The 14,132-nt window shown below is 38.4% G+C and overlaps 1 protein-coding gene across 1 annotated transcript in view; it reads left to right on the top strand.

Annotated features, from left to right (window-relative positions):
- UTRN (utrophin) overlaps positions 1–14,132 on the top strand; it is a 603,735-nt gene that overhangs the window by 564,206 nt on the left and 25,397 nt on the right. Inside the window, 3 exon segments of the mRNA XM_030928184.1 lie at positions 7,637–7,675; positions 7,900–7,965; positions 9,076–9,141. Of these exon segments, the coding sequence (XP_030784044.1) occupies positions 7,637–7,675; positions 7,900–7,965; positions 9,076–9,141 (171 nt within the window).

Raw genomic sequence — 14,132 nt, 5'->3', positions numbered from 1 at the left:
CTTTCCTGCTTTCTCTTGTGGGCATTTAGTGCTATAAATTTCCCTCTACACACTGCTTTAAATGTGTCCCAGAGATTCTGGTATGTTGTATCTTTTTTCTCATTGGTTTCAAAGAACATCTTTATTTCCGCTTTCATTTCGTTATGTACCCAGTAGTCATTCAGGAGCAGGTTGTTCAGTTTCCATGTAGTTGAGCGGTTTTGATTGAGTTTCTTAGTCCTGAGTTCTAGTTTGATTGCACTGTGGTCTGAGAGACAGTTTGTTATAATTTCTGTTCTTTTACATTTGCTGAGGAGTGCTTTACTTCCAATTATGTGGTCAATTTTGGAATAAGTGCGATGTGGTGCTGAGAAGAATGTATATTCTGTTGATTTGGGGTGGAGAGTTCTATAGATGTCTATTAGGTCCGCTTGGTGCAGAGATGAGTTTAATTCCTGGATATCCTTGTTAACTTTCTGTCTCGTTGATCTGTCTAATGTTGACAGCGGAGTGTTGAAGTCTCCCATTATTATTGTATGGGAGTCTAAGTCTCTTTGTAAGTCCCTAAGGACTTGCTTTATGAATCTGGGTGCTCCTGTATTGGGTGCATATATATTTAGGAGAGTTAGCTCTTCCTGTTGAATTGATCCCTTTACCATTATGTAATGGCCTTCTTTGTCTCTTTTGATCTTTGATGGTTTAAAGTCTGTTTTATCAGAGACAAGGATTGCAACCCCTGCTTTTTTGTGTTCTCCATTTGCTTGGTAGATCTTCCTCCATCCCTTTTTTTGAGCCTATGTATGTCTCTGCATGTGAGATGGGTCTCCTGAATACAGCAGACTGATGGGTCTTGACTCTTTATCCAGTTTGCCAGTCTGTGTCTTTTAATTGGAGCATTTAGTCCATTAACATTTAAGGTTAATATTGTTATGTGTGAACTTGATCCTGCCATTAGATATTAACTGGTTATTTTGCTCGTTAGTTGATGCAGTTTCTTCCTAGCCTCGATGGTCTTTACATTTTGGCGTGTTTTTGCGATGGCTGGTACCGGTTGTTCCTTTCCATGTTTAGGGCTTCCTTCAGGGTCTCTTGTAAGGCAGGCCTGGTGGTGAGAAAATCTCTAAGCATTTGCTTATCTGTAAAGGATTTTATTTCTCCTTCACTTATGAAACTTAGTTTGGCTGGATATGAAATTCTGGGTTTAAAATTCTTTTCTTTAAGAATGTTGAATATTGGCCCCCACTCTCTTCTGGCTTGTAGAGTTTCTGCCGAGAGATCTGCTGTTAGTCTGATGGGCTTCCCTTTGTGGGTAACCCGACCTTTCTCTCTGGCTGCCCTTAAGATTTTTTCCTTCATTTCAACTTTGGTGAATCTGGCAATTATGTGTCTTGGAGTTGCTCTTCTGGAGGAGTATCTTTGTGGCGTTCTCTGTATTTCCTGAATTTGAATGTTGGCCTGCCCTACTAGGTTGGGGAAGTTCTCCTGGATGATGTCCTGAAGAGTGTTTTCCAACTTGGTTCCATTTTCCCCCTCACTTTCAGGCACCCCAATCAGGCGTAGATTTGGTCTTTTTACGTAATCCCATACTTCTTGCAGGCTTTGCTCATTTCTTTTTCTTCTTTTTTCTTTTGGTTTCTCTTCTCGCTTCATTTCATTCATTTGATCTTCAATCGCTGATACTCTTTCTTCCAGTTGATCGAGTCGGTTACTGAAGCTTGTGCATTTGTCACGTATTTCTCGTGTCATGGTTTTCATCTCTGTCATTTCGTTTATGATCTTCTCTGCATTAATTAGTCTAGCTGTCAATTCTTCCACTCTTTTTTCAAGATTTTTAGTTTCTTTGCGCTGGGTACGTAATTCCTCCTTTAGCTCTGATAAGTTTGATGGACTGAAGCCTTCTTCTCTCCTCTCGTCCAAGTCATTCTCTGACCAGCTTTGATCCGTTGCTGGCGATGGGCTGCGCTCCTTTGCAGGGGGAGATGCGCTCTTATTTTTTGAGTTTCCAGCTTTTCTGCCCTGCTTCTTCCCCATCTTTGTGGTTTTATCTGTCTCTGGTCTTTGATGGTGGTGACGTAGTGATGCGGTTTTGGTATAGGTGTCCTTCCTGTTTGATAGTTTTCCTTCTGACAGTCAGAAGGACTGTCTGTTGGTCTGTTGGAGATTGCTTGAGGTCCACTCCAGACCCTGTTTGCCTGGGTATCAGCAGCAGAGGTTGCCGAAGATAGAATATTGCTGAACAGCGAGTGTACCTGTCTGATTCTTCCTTTGGAACTTTCCTCTCAGGGGTGTACTCCACCCTGTGAGGTGTGGGGTGTCAGACTGCCCCTAGTGGGGGATTTCTCCCAGCTAGGCTACTCAGGGGTCAGGGACCCACCTGAGCAGGCAGTCTGTCCGTTCTCAGATCTCAACCTCCACGTTGGGAGATCCACGGCTCTCCCCAAAGCTTTCAGACAGAGTCGTTCGCATCTGCACCGGCCCCCGCTGCTTCCCCTGTTGGTCTTCAGCTGTGTGCTGTCCCCAGAGGTGGAGACTACAGAGACAGGCAGGCTTCCTTGAGCTGCTGTGAGCTCCACCCAGTTCGAGCTTCCCAGTGGCTTTGTTTACCTACTTAAGCCTCAGCAATGGCGGGCGCCCCTCCCCCAGCCTCGCTGCTGCCTTGCGGATAGATCGCGGCAGACTGCTGTGTTAGCAGTGAGGGAGGCTTCGTGGGCGTGGGACCCTCCCGGCCAGGTGTGGGATATATTCTGGTGTGCCTGTATGCTTACAGCGCAGTATTGGGGTGGGAGTTACCCGATTTTCCAGGTGTTGTGTGTCTCAGTTCCCCTGGCTAGGAAAACGGATCCCCTTCCCCCTTGCGCTTCCAGGTGAGGCGATGCCTCGCCCTGCTTCAGCTCTCGCTGGTCAGGCTGCAGCAGCTGACCAGCACCGATTGTCCGGCACTCCCTAGTGAGATGACCCCAGTACCTCAGTTGAAAATGCAGAAATCACCAGTCTTCTCTGTCGCTCGCGCTGGGAGTTGGAGACTGGAGTTGTTCCTATTCGGCCATCTTGCTCCGCCCCCCTAATTTTTTGTATTTTTAGTAGAGACGGAGTTTCACCGTGTTAGCCAGGATGGTCTCGATCCCCTGACCTCGTGATCCGTTGGTCTTGGCCTCCCAAAGTGCTGGGATTACAGGCGTGAGCCACCGCGCCCGGCCCCTGGAAAAGATTTTAATAAAGCAATTTTAATTTAAAGAGAGCTATTCGAATACATTCAGGAACAGTAGACTTTTGGTCTTCTTTTTGATTTGTGGGTATGCTTTTATCCTTTCCTTCAAAAGCCTGTGTGATAATAGATTCTTATTTGTCTTAGTATCTAATATATGTTTTAACTGTGCTGACGCCTTAGGATGAAGACAAAATTGCACCTTTTTTGTCTCCCATCTAATTAACCTTTGGAATGGATAATTCTGAGGCACAAAATTATTACTTGGTGCTTTAATTTACGGGATAATTTGATAGGTTTGAACTAAGTGATGTGCCTTTTAATCTTTTGCTAAACCGTTGGCATTTTGCATCCCAAATACCTACACCCTTCACAGGAATCATGCAGATAGATGCGTATTTTATAATCCTTTAAAACATTTTTAATTTGCCTTTCAATGTCAAAATAATCACTGGCATCAGTCATCCTATTCTGAGTGACTCTATTAGGTAAAAATTAACAGAAAAGCATGCCAAATAATTTTGTACTGTGATTTTGGGGTATAATTCTGAAAATGACTCACCTCAATTCAACTGAAAATGAATTTATGAGCATTTTTAGTGAGAGGAAACAAGAGGAAAAAGGAAGGAGTGTGAGCTTGCATCAGATGCCCCAAGATCCTTATTGGAAAGATTTATGAACTACTGGATGTAGTGGGCAGGTTTTCTTTTTTTAATCCTAGACCAAGCTCTCGGGATTTGATATAGTTCACTTTTCAGCTGAGCCCTTTCTAGTACAGGGCCGCTTAATCTTCTGGTGTCACAATTTATGTGAGTGGGTAATAAAAAAGTTTGATTTTGTTTATTCTCCTATTTGTGGGAGGAGAACATTGGAGAAAAACCAGCAAAGTGGCAAATGTGTTAAAGTTATTTATGAAGCTAATTAGAATTTTCTTTCGCTTCTTTCTTTTTCATCCTTGCAAAATGTAATGTTTTATCCTCTGCCCAGTAATTACACATGCATGCATGGAGGAGGGGATTTATGGGGAAAATGAGTTATTACTAAAAGAGAGTAAACAAATCCATGCTAAGGTTTATTCAATTAATTTTATAACTATGCAAAATTTTTCAGAAAATAAATCAATAAATGAGTAGAGTTTGATTAAAGAATACTCCATTGAAAATAAACCTGAGGAACAAGCTAAAATAGTAACAAAAGTAATTCAAGAGTTGTGAGAATTATTATTGGCTAAAGAGATAGAGTGATTTCCCTAAAGATTAAAAAAAGTAAAATAGACACCTCTCCCTGGTATTGGTTAAAGGGGAGTAAATGAGTTTAAAGATTTTTTTTTTAAGCCTTTGCTGTAGCAAGAACCAAATACAATGTAAGTTTCACTATGGTTGTAGTTAGCACCTGACTGGGAGGAAGTATGACAGCTAAGTTGAGACCTGAAAGATTAATAGGGCTGAGGGTTGTGTGTTTGGTGTGGGAGTTGGAGAGGGAGAGTTTCTGGTCTAAGGAAGCATTTTCAAAAGCTTGGAGGCAAGATAATTTCAGAAACGGGGGTGGAAAACTAGCAACAGTGGCAAGAAATGGCAGTGGAGAGAGAAAATGGAACTATACAATGAAGAGCCTTCTAAGCCATGCCAAGGTGTTTGGAGTTTATTCTAAGAGCAATGGGGAGTCACAGGGGTTCTTTAAGTAAAAGCAGCAGGGATCCCACTTACCCTGCTCTGGGGCAAATGGATTGAAGAAGACAGAAGACAAAGAACAAGGAAGAGTCTACTGACAATTTAAGGCACTAAAAGGGTCACTAAGTTCTTCAAAGTCTGAGTTTTATATATGAAACCATTATATATATATACACACACACATCCATACACACATGTTTATATATATACAAATGTATATATGTGTGTATATATATTAATATAATTGTGTGTGTGTGTGTGTGTGTGTATATATTTTTGTTTGTTTGTTTTGTTTTGTTTGAAACGGGGTCCAGTTTTGTTTCCCAGTGGCACAATCACAGCTCATTATCTCATTGCAGCCTCGACCTCCCAGACTCAAGCGTTCCTCCTTGGGAATTCCTAGGCAGTGTGTGAAGTTGTGGGGATGTCCCCCCAGCATTAAGATTGGGAATTCCTAGGCAGTGTGTGAAGTTGTGGGGATGTCCCCCAGCATGAAGATTGACACTGAATGATCTGTGTCCAGACACAAGGCTGTGAGTCAAGCAGAACAAGTTTTCTTGTATCAGTTTGTAGATTAAACTTCTGGATAAAATTTTCATCCTCCTGAGAAGCTGGGACTATAGGCATCATGATGCCATGCACAGCTAATGTGTTTATTTTTTGTGGAGATGGGGTCTCATTATGTTACCAAGGCTGGCCTCAGACACCTGGGCTCAAGCGATTCTCCCACCTCAGCCTCCCAAAGTGCTGAGATTATAGGTATAAGCCCCCGAGCCTGGCCTGGGTTGCATTTTACGTGATAGTAAGTGATCCTCTTGCCTCAGCTTCCCAAAGTGCTAGGATTACAGGCACAAGCCACCGAGCCTGGCCTGGGTTACATTTCTTATAATATCTAAATATCTGTAGTAGAGTCTGATTTCTGGAATATCAGTGTGTGATTGACAAAATCACCTGTTCAGCCCCCATGCTGGAGAGCAGAAATAGGCTGCATTCTGAAGCCTGGGCTAACATACACATTGGTCTTATTTCCAAGCCCTTTTAATGATAGGTTCTCTCTATGCAGTTTCTTCTTTTCCCCTTTCAAAATCAAATGAAAAAGCTTATCGTTTAATCTTTTATTCTACAAATCAAAATTCTCTGAAGTCAGTGAAGCCCAAGGGTTTTTTTATCTTTATTTCTTTTTTTTAGAAAATTTTCAAATATATAACAAAACTTGAGAAACCCTTCAGTTCAGCTCTCTACCCTGGCTATTCTCATCTTAGGTCATGGATCACTTTTGTGCTAACTGGATTAAGTTCACAATAACCAGTCAAACAATCTGACAGAGCTTTTCCAAGGTTGATTAAGATGAAAAATATGTACACTTTTCTTCTATTTGAAGTTCATGGCATGTGTTTTGCTACATTTGAATTTTAGAAATAATCTCTTTAGCAGTTACTGTTTTTAGAAAGTATACAGCGTATCATTCACCTGGCATTTAACATATTTCAGGGTTAATGAAGAGCAGTGACATGGAAGCAGTATTGACTAATACTGTGTTGTTTTATTGTTATTGTATCTATTTTGCACATATATAAATTAAGCTTACTGAAAGTATAGATATTCTGACAAATAGTGTGGATAAATGCCTGGTTCTGAAAATAGATCTCAAGAGTCTTAGTTTTTCATCCCAATAAGATAATGTTCAAAAGTCTTTCCTGTGCAGACATCAACCTGCACTTCACTATAGGAGATGAAGAGAAAAGTAGGCATTATACATACCTACTTTCTTTTCCTAAGTAGGTGTGTATAATAGAAATAGGAGAATCAAGAAGTTTTGGAATAATTTTGTTTCAATCACTATTAGCTTTTGCAGACTTTATTTAATTAAATAGATAATTTTCATTGTACTTTACGTTTTCTGCATTCATTTACTCTCCTTCCTCCTCAGAACGCTAGGGTTGGAACTAGCTTTTAATTAGGATCAGTTGTTTTCGAAAGTATTTCATGGAGACTTGGGAATTCCTAGGCAGTATGCGACATCCCCAGCATTAAGAGTGACACCGAATGATCTGGCTCCAGACACAAGCCCCTGAGTCAAGCAGAACAAATTTTCTTTTATCAATTCATAGTTTAAACTTCTAAAAAACATTTTTTTGAAGAAAATGTATCATGATCTCAGGAAGTTGCCTTCAGTGTTATTTATGATGTGACATTTTTGGTGGGGTCTAGGGGTGGTATCTAGGTTGCATGTTTGTTCAAGGGATCTGTGAGGTTGAGGTACTTTGGGTACATCTGGGTTTGAATGTTTACATTTAAAATTAGATGAAGAACAGAAAAATCTAATTTTATTGTACCTCTGCCATCAACATATAATGTAGTGTGTCATTTTTAACTTCATCTTTCTAACCAAGTTTCTTCTCTAGGAAAAACAAAAATATGATTGCATCCCCCCTTGGTATAATATAGAATGTTATCTTTACAATTATTCTATAATTTTGAGTTATTTTTGAGCATTCTGGTTTTTTCCCCAGTACGACTGTTTAAAGATGTGTTTGCTATCCTGTAACAAATATCCTGTAATATCTGTGAAAAGGCCCCTGCAGACTCTTGAATACACAGTGACTCCTCTAGAATACACTGTTACTTCTGTTACTTTTGATTTCCCCATGGTGGCTCGCAGGGCAACCACATATATGAGCAGAAGATAATTGAGAATCTCCCTACACCCCCAGTGCTTTTGTCTTAAATTGCTCTAAAGTGTTTGTTCTGTGACTTTTGTCTCCCTCTCCCCTCTTTGCAGTCCTATCACACTCATCAGTATGTGGCCAGAGCACTATGAGTGAGTATTCAGAGCCCATGTGCAGGAGAGGTGTTCTGATCAGTGGTATTAGCATGGGGGTCTTACTCAACTCTTGGTCTAAAATAATACTTCTGTGTTCTGGGTAACAATCCTAGCGGTTTGTTTGCATGGCAAATTCATTACTTAAGTAACCTAACGTTTCTAATCGTAACATCTATCAATACTTGGGCATAAAACTGTTGCTTTGTTTTTTTCCTTTAAAGCCTCTCACAATCTCCTCAACTGTTTCATGATGACACCCATTCAAGAATAGAACAATATGCCACACGGTAAGAAACTTTGATCAGAGCCCTCCACTGCACTACCACCCAGAGTGTATCTATTTCTAATTAATCTAATATCATTAATATACCTTGATTTAAGGAATGCAGTTTTGCAGGAGTTACGATTCCAGTATATTTGGAATTTGGGCTCTCGTATTTTCATGATACAATTTGTACTTTACCAAACACCTGCTATGTATTCTATGAAAAGTAAACCTAAATAGGATGTGATTCTCCAGCTAATGAGAATCCAAACACTGTACAAACAGGATTTAGATACTGTAACCTAGTTTCAGTGAATGAAAGTGGGATTGCAGGTATTCTCAGGAGATGGTGCACATATGAATTATAATATATAATTAAATTTATGGTAATGCTTTAGGATGGGGTTTATTTTAGAGTCTCTAATATCGTATGTAGGCTGGTCTTGATGGTGTGCACAAACTTTCAGAAAAGTGGTATATACTAGGTGTCTGTGGTTGTAGTAACTAGCTATGCCTAGAAAGGTTAATTCAAGCATCATAAAATGGCAACATTTGAACTGGGTCTAGACCAACTAGAATTTCTAGGGGAAAGTCTTGGGCTGATGGAATAATATACTCAAAAGCATTGAGCTGGGAAAGAGCATGGTTTGTTTACTGAACTGCAGGTGGGGGAAAGGGAAATAGGTGAGAAAGTGGAGAGACAAAGTTGAGGTCTGATAATGAAAAACACAGCCACTAAGGAGTTGGATCATGTCCTTAGTTAAAAGGAAGTCATGGAGAGTGTTTATCATAAGAGGAACATCATTTTATTTGTTTGAGAATGTCACCCTCACTTCGATGTAGACCAACTAGAAGGTTAAGGAGAGCCTAGGTCTGGGAGCTCAATTAGAAGATTAGGTCAGTTAGGAGACTTTACATCATAGCATAAGATAAAGGCCTACAGGCATTAAGGCAGTGGCTATTGAAAGGTAGCTCAACCTGAAATGTTTTAGTTTTACAATTGTGTTAGGAGATTTGGATCTTTCTATGTTTTGTCAGAATTTTGACAATTTAAAAATGATTAAGGATGTACATCCAATTGACCGTGTCCTATATGGCCACGTTGTCTAATCTCCTTATTTTTATTTTTCAGACTGGCACAGATGGAAAGGACCAATGGGTCTTTTCTCACTGACAGCAGCTCCACCACAGGAAGTGTGTAAGTAAATCACGAAATCAGTGCTGCCTAGGAAGGCTGGTTCTTGTACTATGGCTGCCAGAAACAATCTTCACTGACGTGGCTCTGAATCTTGACCCCAATCAAAATTATTAAGTGTGGTTCCAACAATTTCTGCATAGATTTTATGCTTTCAAGCCATGATAGTGTAAACTCAATATGTTTATTTACTTTGTTTCATATAAGTTAATGAAAAAACTCTTACATTTGTCAACTCATATACCCCAGGAAAATCAGATTGTTTTATTTAGAATAGCAGGTATATATATTCATTCCATTTGTTTTATATTTCTTATGAATTTAGCAAAGGTAATTTGACAGAATGTTTGCCCTTTCTGTGAAATCCTCTTCCTTCCACTAGCTAACATTTTTTTCCATAATATCTGCATTTAGCAACTCTGACCCACACGTGCTTAGATATATACTCCTACCCTTCATTGAAAACTGTTAACTCCTTTGCCAATGTTTTATTTTATTAGCAACTAAGAAAAGCCTCATTGACTTTAGAATACTAAAAAGGTATTATATACTAAAAGGCTTTCTAGCCAATTATTTTATTTCTGATTTCCCCATATGTGTATATTCCACTTGGCTGTGGAACTTTCTCAGCAAATATTTTATCACTGATTATCCCACTATTATGTGTCATCTTACTTTGAACTTTTCATTTTTTGTGTGTGCCCTGGAATTCACATTTTAAATTCTGAATAATATCTAAAAGACTTAATACTGTCAAACTTATGTGACTTACAAAGCTTTATTGTGGTTTGGATCTGATGGGAAGGTTTAAAATAGACAGAAAAGTTGTCAAACATACTAGTTGGGTGTTTTCACTAAAAAAAAAAACTATGGAGAATGTGAGGTTAAATACTTTAAGTGCTCAAATATAGAATGTTCTCTTTCCATATTTTCTAAACATTGTTTTATTTATTATTATGCATATAAATAAAAGTTATCAGGAGGTTTTTCAATTTCAAATTTCAAAGATTGCATCTTAATACTTGACCGTAATGTGGTAGAGGTTTATACATTATCATTCATGTACTTGAGTGTGGAACAATTCCCAAATCAAAATAATAGTGTATTCATAATGTTTGTTTCATATTTAACCTACTAGTATACATTTCATGTAAAGTAGTTAAGTGTCTTGAATCTCTCCTAAATCAACAAATTTCCTCAAGGCTGACCATAGCCAAAGCATTAAAGGAAATAAAAGATAATAATTCAGAACAAAATCTTACTTCTTTAAAATGTTTTGTCACGCCCTGTGAACACAGTAAAGGTAACGCTCAAATACTATTTTCAAATTTAGCGCTGTTTCAGAAAAGATTAACTTTTTTAAAAAAGAAAAGAAAAAAAGTCAGAAGATTAACAGTCAAATACATTTTAATATACTGTCATTAGATATATTAACTCTAACAGATAGTTGTTATTAATATATACCTACCATGTAATGGTATGCTGGAGCCAATCATGAGAGCTGATTGTTACATTTTCAGGATGTTTGTAAGCTGTTTGTCAAACAGAGCCTTTTTAAAAATAATTTATGTACATGTATATGTAGTTACAATTACATAAATTAGATTACAACAAAAACAAAAGTAACTCTCAAAACTCAGCACACCCTAATGATTTTACTTCATTTCACTAATATCTATGCCCTTGGGATTATTTATTATAAACTTGTCCATCCCACAACCCACAGGCCACATGTGGCCCAGGACGGCTTTGAATGCAGCCCAACACAAATTCGTAAACTTTCTGAAAACATTATAAGATTATTTTGCGATTTGCTTTTTGTTTTTTGTTTTTAGCTCATCGGCTGTCATTAGTATTAGTGTATATAATATGTGGCACAAGACAATTCTTCCTCTTCCAATGTGGTCCATGGAAGGCAAAAGATTGAATACCCCTGATTCATTATCTCTATCAGATGGTGTGCAAATATGTATATTTTCCCAGTTCCAGAGTCAGTGAAGTCATGAACTTGAAATTGGCCATGATCAAAGTATTTAAATCACAGAAGTTGCAAATGCCACAAATCAAGGCCTTTTTATCTTGGAGAACCTGTTAAACATTTATCAACTCACGACCGCCATGCACCCAATACTGCAATAGGTCTGTAGATACGGATATTGTCTCCATGAATCTTATAGGCTAAAAAGGAAATAGATAAGAAGTCCTATCAGAAGAACATGATGAGGACATTTGTGGTAAACAGAATGATGGCCCCCCCAAAGATGTCCACATCCTAATCCTTGAAGCCTGTGAATATATTACTTTACATGGCAAAAGGGACCTTGCCACAGGTTTTTAATTAAGGACCTTGAAATAGGGAAATTATCCTGGATAATCCAGGTGGCCCCAATGTAATCCTGAGGGTCCTCATAAAGGGTAGGAAGGAGAGCCAGAGGCAGAGAAGGAGACGTGGCAATGGAGGCGGAGGTCAGAGAGAGATCCGCAGGTGCCGTAGTGTTGACTTTGAAAATGGAGAATGCAGGTGACCTCAAGGTGCTAGATGATGCAAGGAGACAAATAATCTCCTATGAACCCTAGGATGGGCATTATTATGAGTCCTATTTTATAAACAAGGAATCTGACATCTAGAAAGATAAATGACAGTCCATGATCACTCATATCTATTACAATTAGATATATGGCATGTCCATGATCACCCATATATCTATTACAATTAGATATATGAGTATGTTCAATTGACTCTGGACAATTTAAAAGGAAATTGATGTTAAGAATACTACTATTTTTGAAGGAAAAATTGAGCAACGATATCTCAGGACAAGATAGGACTCATGACGGTTCTGGGGAATCTCAGAAGCGGGAACTCAAGGATGACAATTCCTTGGGCCATAACTATCAGGATGTCTTGCTTCATCTGCCATCTGCCCTTGGGTGACACTGGAAAGACAGAATGGGGAGGCGGGCTGTGGTTTACACAGGCATTGCAGTTTGCAGATCTGAAACCTAGAACAGAACAATCCTTAAAAGAAAGAAAATTATTATTTGTGTTTATGTCTTGTCTACTTTCAAAAGCTCATTGAATGAATCATGGGTTTTTGTCATCTGATATGTACTAATTTTGTAAACTAGATCGTGTGTACTATGTGTGACTTAACTGTAGTATAATTATGTTCTATCTAATGGTATTTCGTTGGTGCAAACCTATTATTTTTGCAACATTTTCTATTTTAGCACAAGACATATGATTGATGTTTAATATCCCTGATCTAGTACCTCATGTTCTATCTGCATTTAAAGAGTTTGTTCTTGGTTTTTACTATTTGTAATTAAGAACTAGAATGTGTTTATTTTTATATTCAACTTTTAGACCTAATAATCTGTGAAAAACAAAACTAAAATTGTATGTTTTATATAAATGATTGTTAAATTCTTATTTTTGTGAAAACTGCCTTAACTGTCTTCCAGATACCATAACGAAAGAATGCAATGATAGTGGGGATGATAATTATAATAATACGTTAAATTTTATCAGCTTCCCCAGAGAAGTGAATCTGTATGAATGTTGACAACAGAAATACATCTCAAATCTAATTTTGGCTGGTTTCATTATGGATAGTCAGTCTCCAAATCTTTAAAACAAAAATTTACTTGGTATTAATAGTAAGCACTGAAGTTAACCCACGAGGTCAGGTGCTGTAGTAAATGTTCTGAGGGCATAATGGTGGCTTGTGATCTTGGAGGAATGCTATGCCAGGATCTGTGGTCAAATCATGGCCACAAGGTCAGCCAGGTAGCTTAGGGGACCCAAGTTTTCTTTTAATTCTTGTTGTCCGTATATTAGTTCTTATTTTAAATGTTTTCTTTCCATTTTTATTATTTTCTTTTAGGTATGTTATTGATAGATATCATAGAACTAATTTTTTGTTTGTTTGTTTTGTTTTGTTTTGTTTTTGTTTTTGAGATGGAGCCTCACTTTGTCACCCAGGCTGGAATGCAGTGGTGCAATCTCAGCTTACTGCAACCTCAGCCTCCCAGGTTGAAGAGATTCTCCTGCCTCAGCCTCCCGAGTAGCTGGGATTATAGGCACCTGCCACCAAGCCCAGCTAATTTTTGTATTTTTAGTAGAGATGGGGTTTCACCATGTTGGTCAGGCTGGTCTCGAACTCCTGACCTCAAGTGATCTGCCCACCTTAGCCTCCCAAAGTGCTGGGATTATAGGCGTGAGCCACTGTGTGCAGCCAACTAATTTTTTTTTAACCTAATATTAAAATTAGTTTACCTCTTTTTTATCGTAATGCCTGAGATTACCATCTACTTTAGTTCCATTTTGAATTATCCTTGCTCATTCTTTCTTTCATTTACCATGTGTACAAAGTGCTTTGCCTGTACACATGAATGACCTGCCTAGTCATGTGAGTGGGTAGATTAGGACCGTAGATATTGCTCCATTGTCTTTGGACATTTAATATTATGGAAAATAGGAGGCTAAACCTTTTTCCACCTTTGAACATGATTTACTGTTTTATTTTGATTTCTGGCAGATTGCTTGTGATATTTTGTCTTTAAAATACAGACATTTTCCAGGGATACATGTGAAGGTGCTTCTTTTGTCATTATTATTTTGGGGTACTCTGTCTTTTTAGTTTCTATACTCAGATCTTTTTTATCCTGAGAACTGAGAAATATTTACAAGATGTTCTACTGAACTCTTATTTTGCTGTTTTATTTTATATCTACTATATCTTTATGCTTTGTCCATTTGTCCTATCCATATGTTAGAGCTGTTCTTTTGTCATTTTTTATCACCTCTCTCTTCACATGAACTTGGTGAGGTGCCTCCAGGCATCACTGACTTTGCATTATATGATTCACCGCAGCTCATTGGTGTCCCAGTGGTGTTGAGCCGTTAGTCTCACAGCTTACTTCTGTCCCGGATAACACAGCTAGGTTTAGGGTGTTGGCCATTTACTTCCTATGAGGAAAATATACACATA

The sequence above is a fragment of the Rhinopithecus roxellana genome, chromosome 4 (genome assembly GCF_007565055.1).
Source record: "Rhinopithecus roxellana isolate Shanxi Qingling chromosome 4, ASM756505v1, whole genome shotgun sequence".
Classification (NCBI taxonomy): Eukaryota; Metazoa; Chordata; class Mammalia; order Primates; family Cercopithecidae; genus Rhinopithecus; species Rhinopithecus roxellana.
This window is presented reverse-complemented; position numbering and strand designations above follow the sequence as displayed.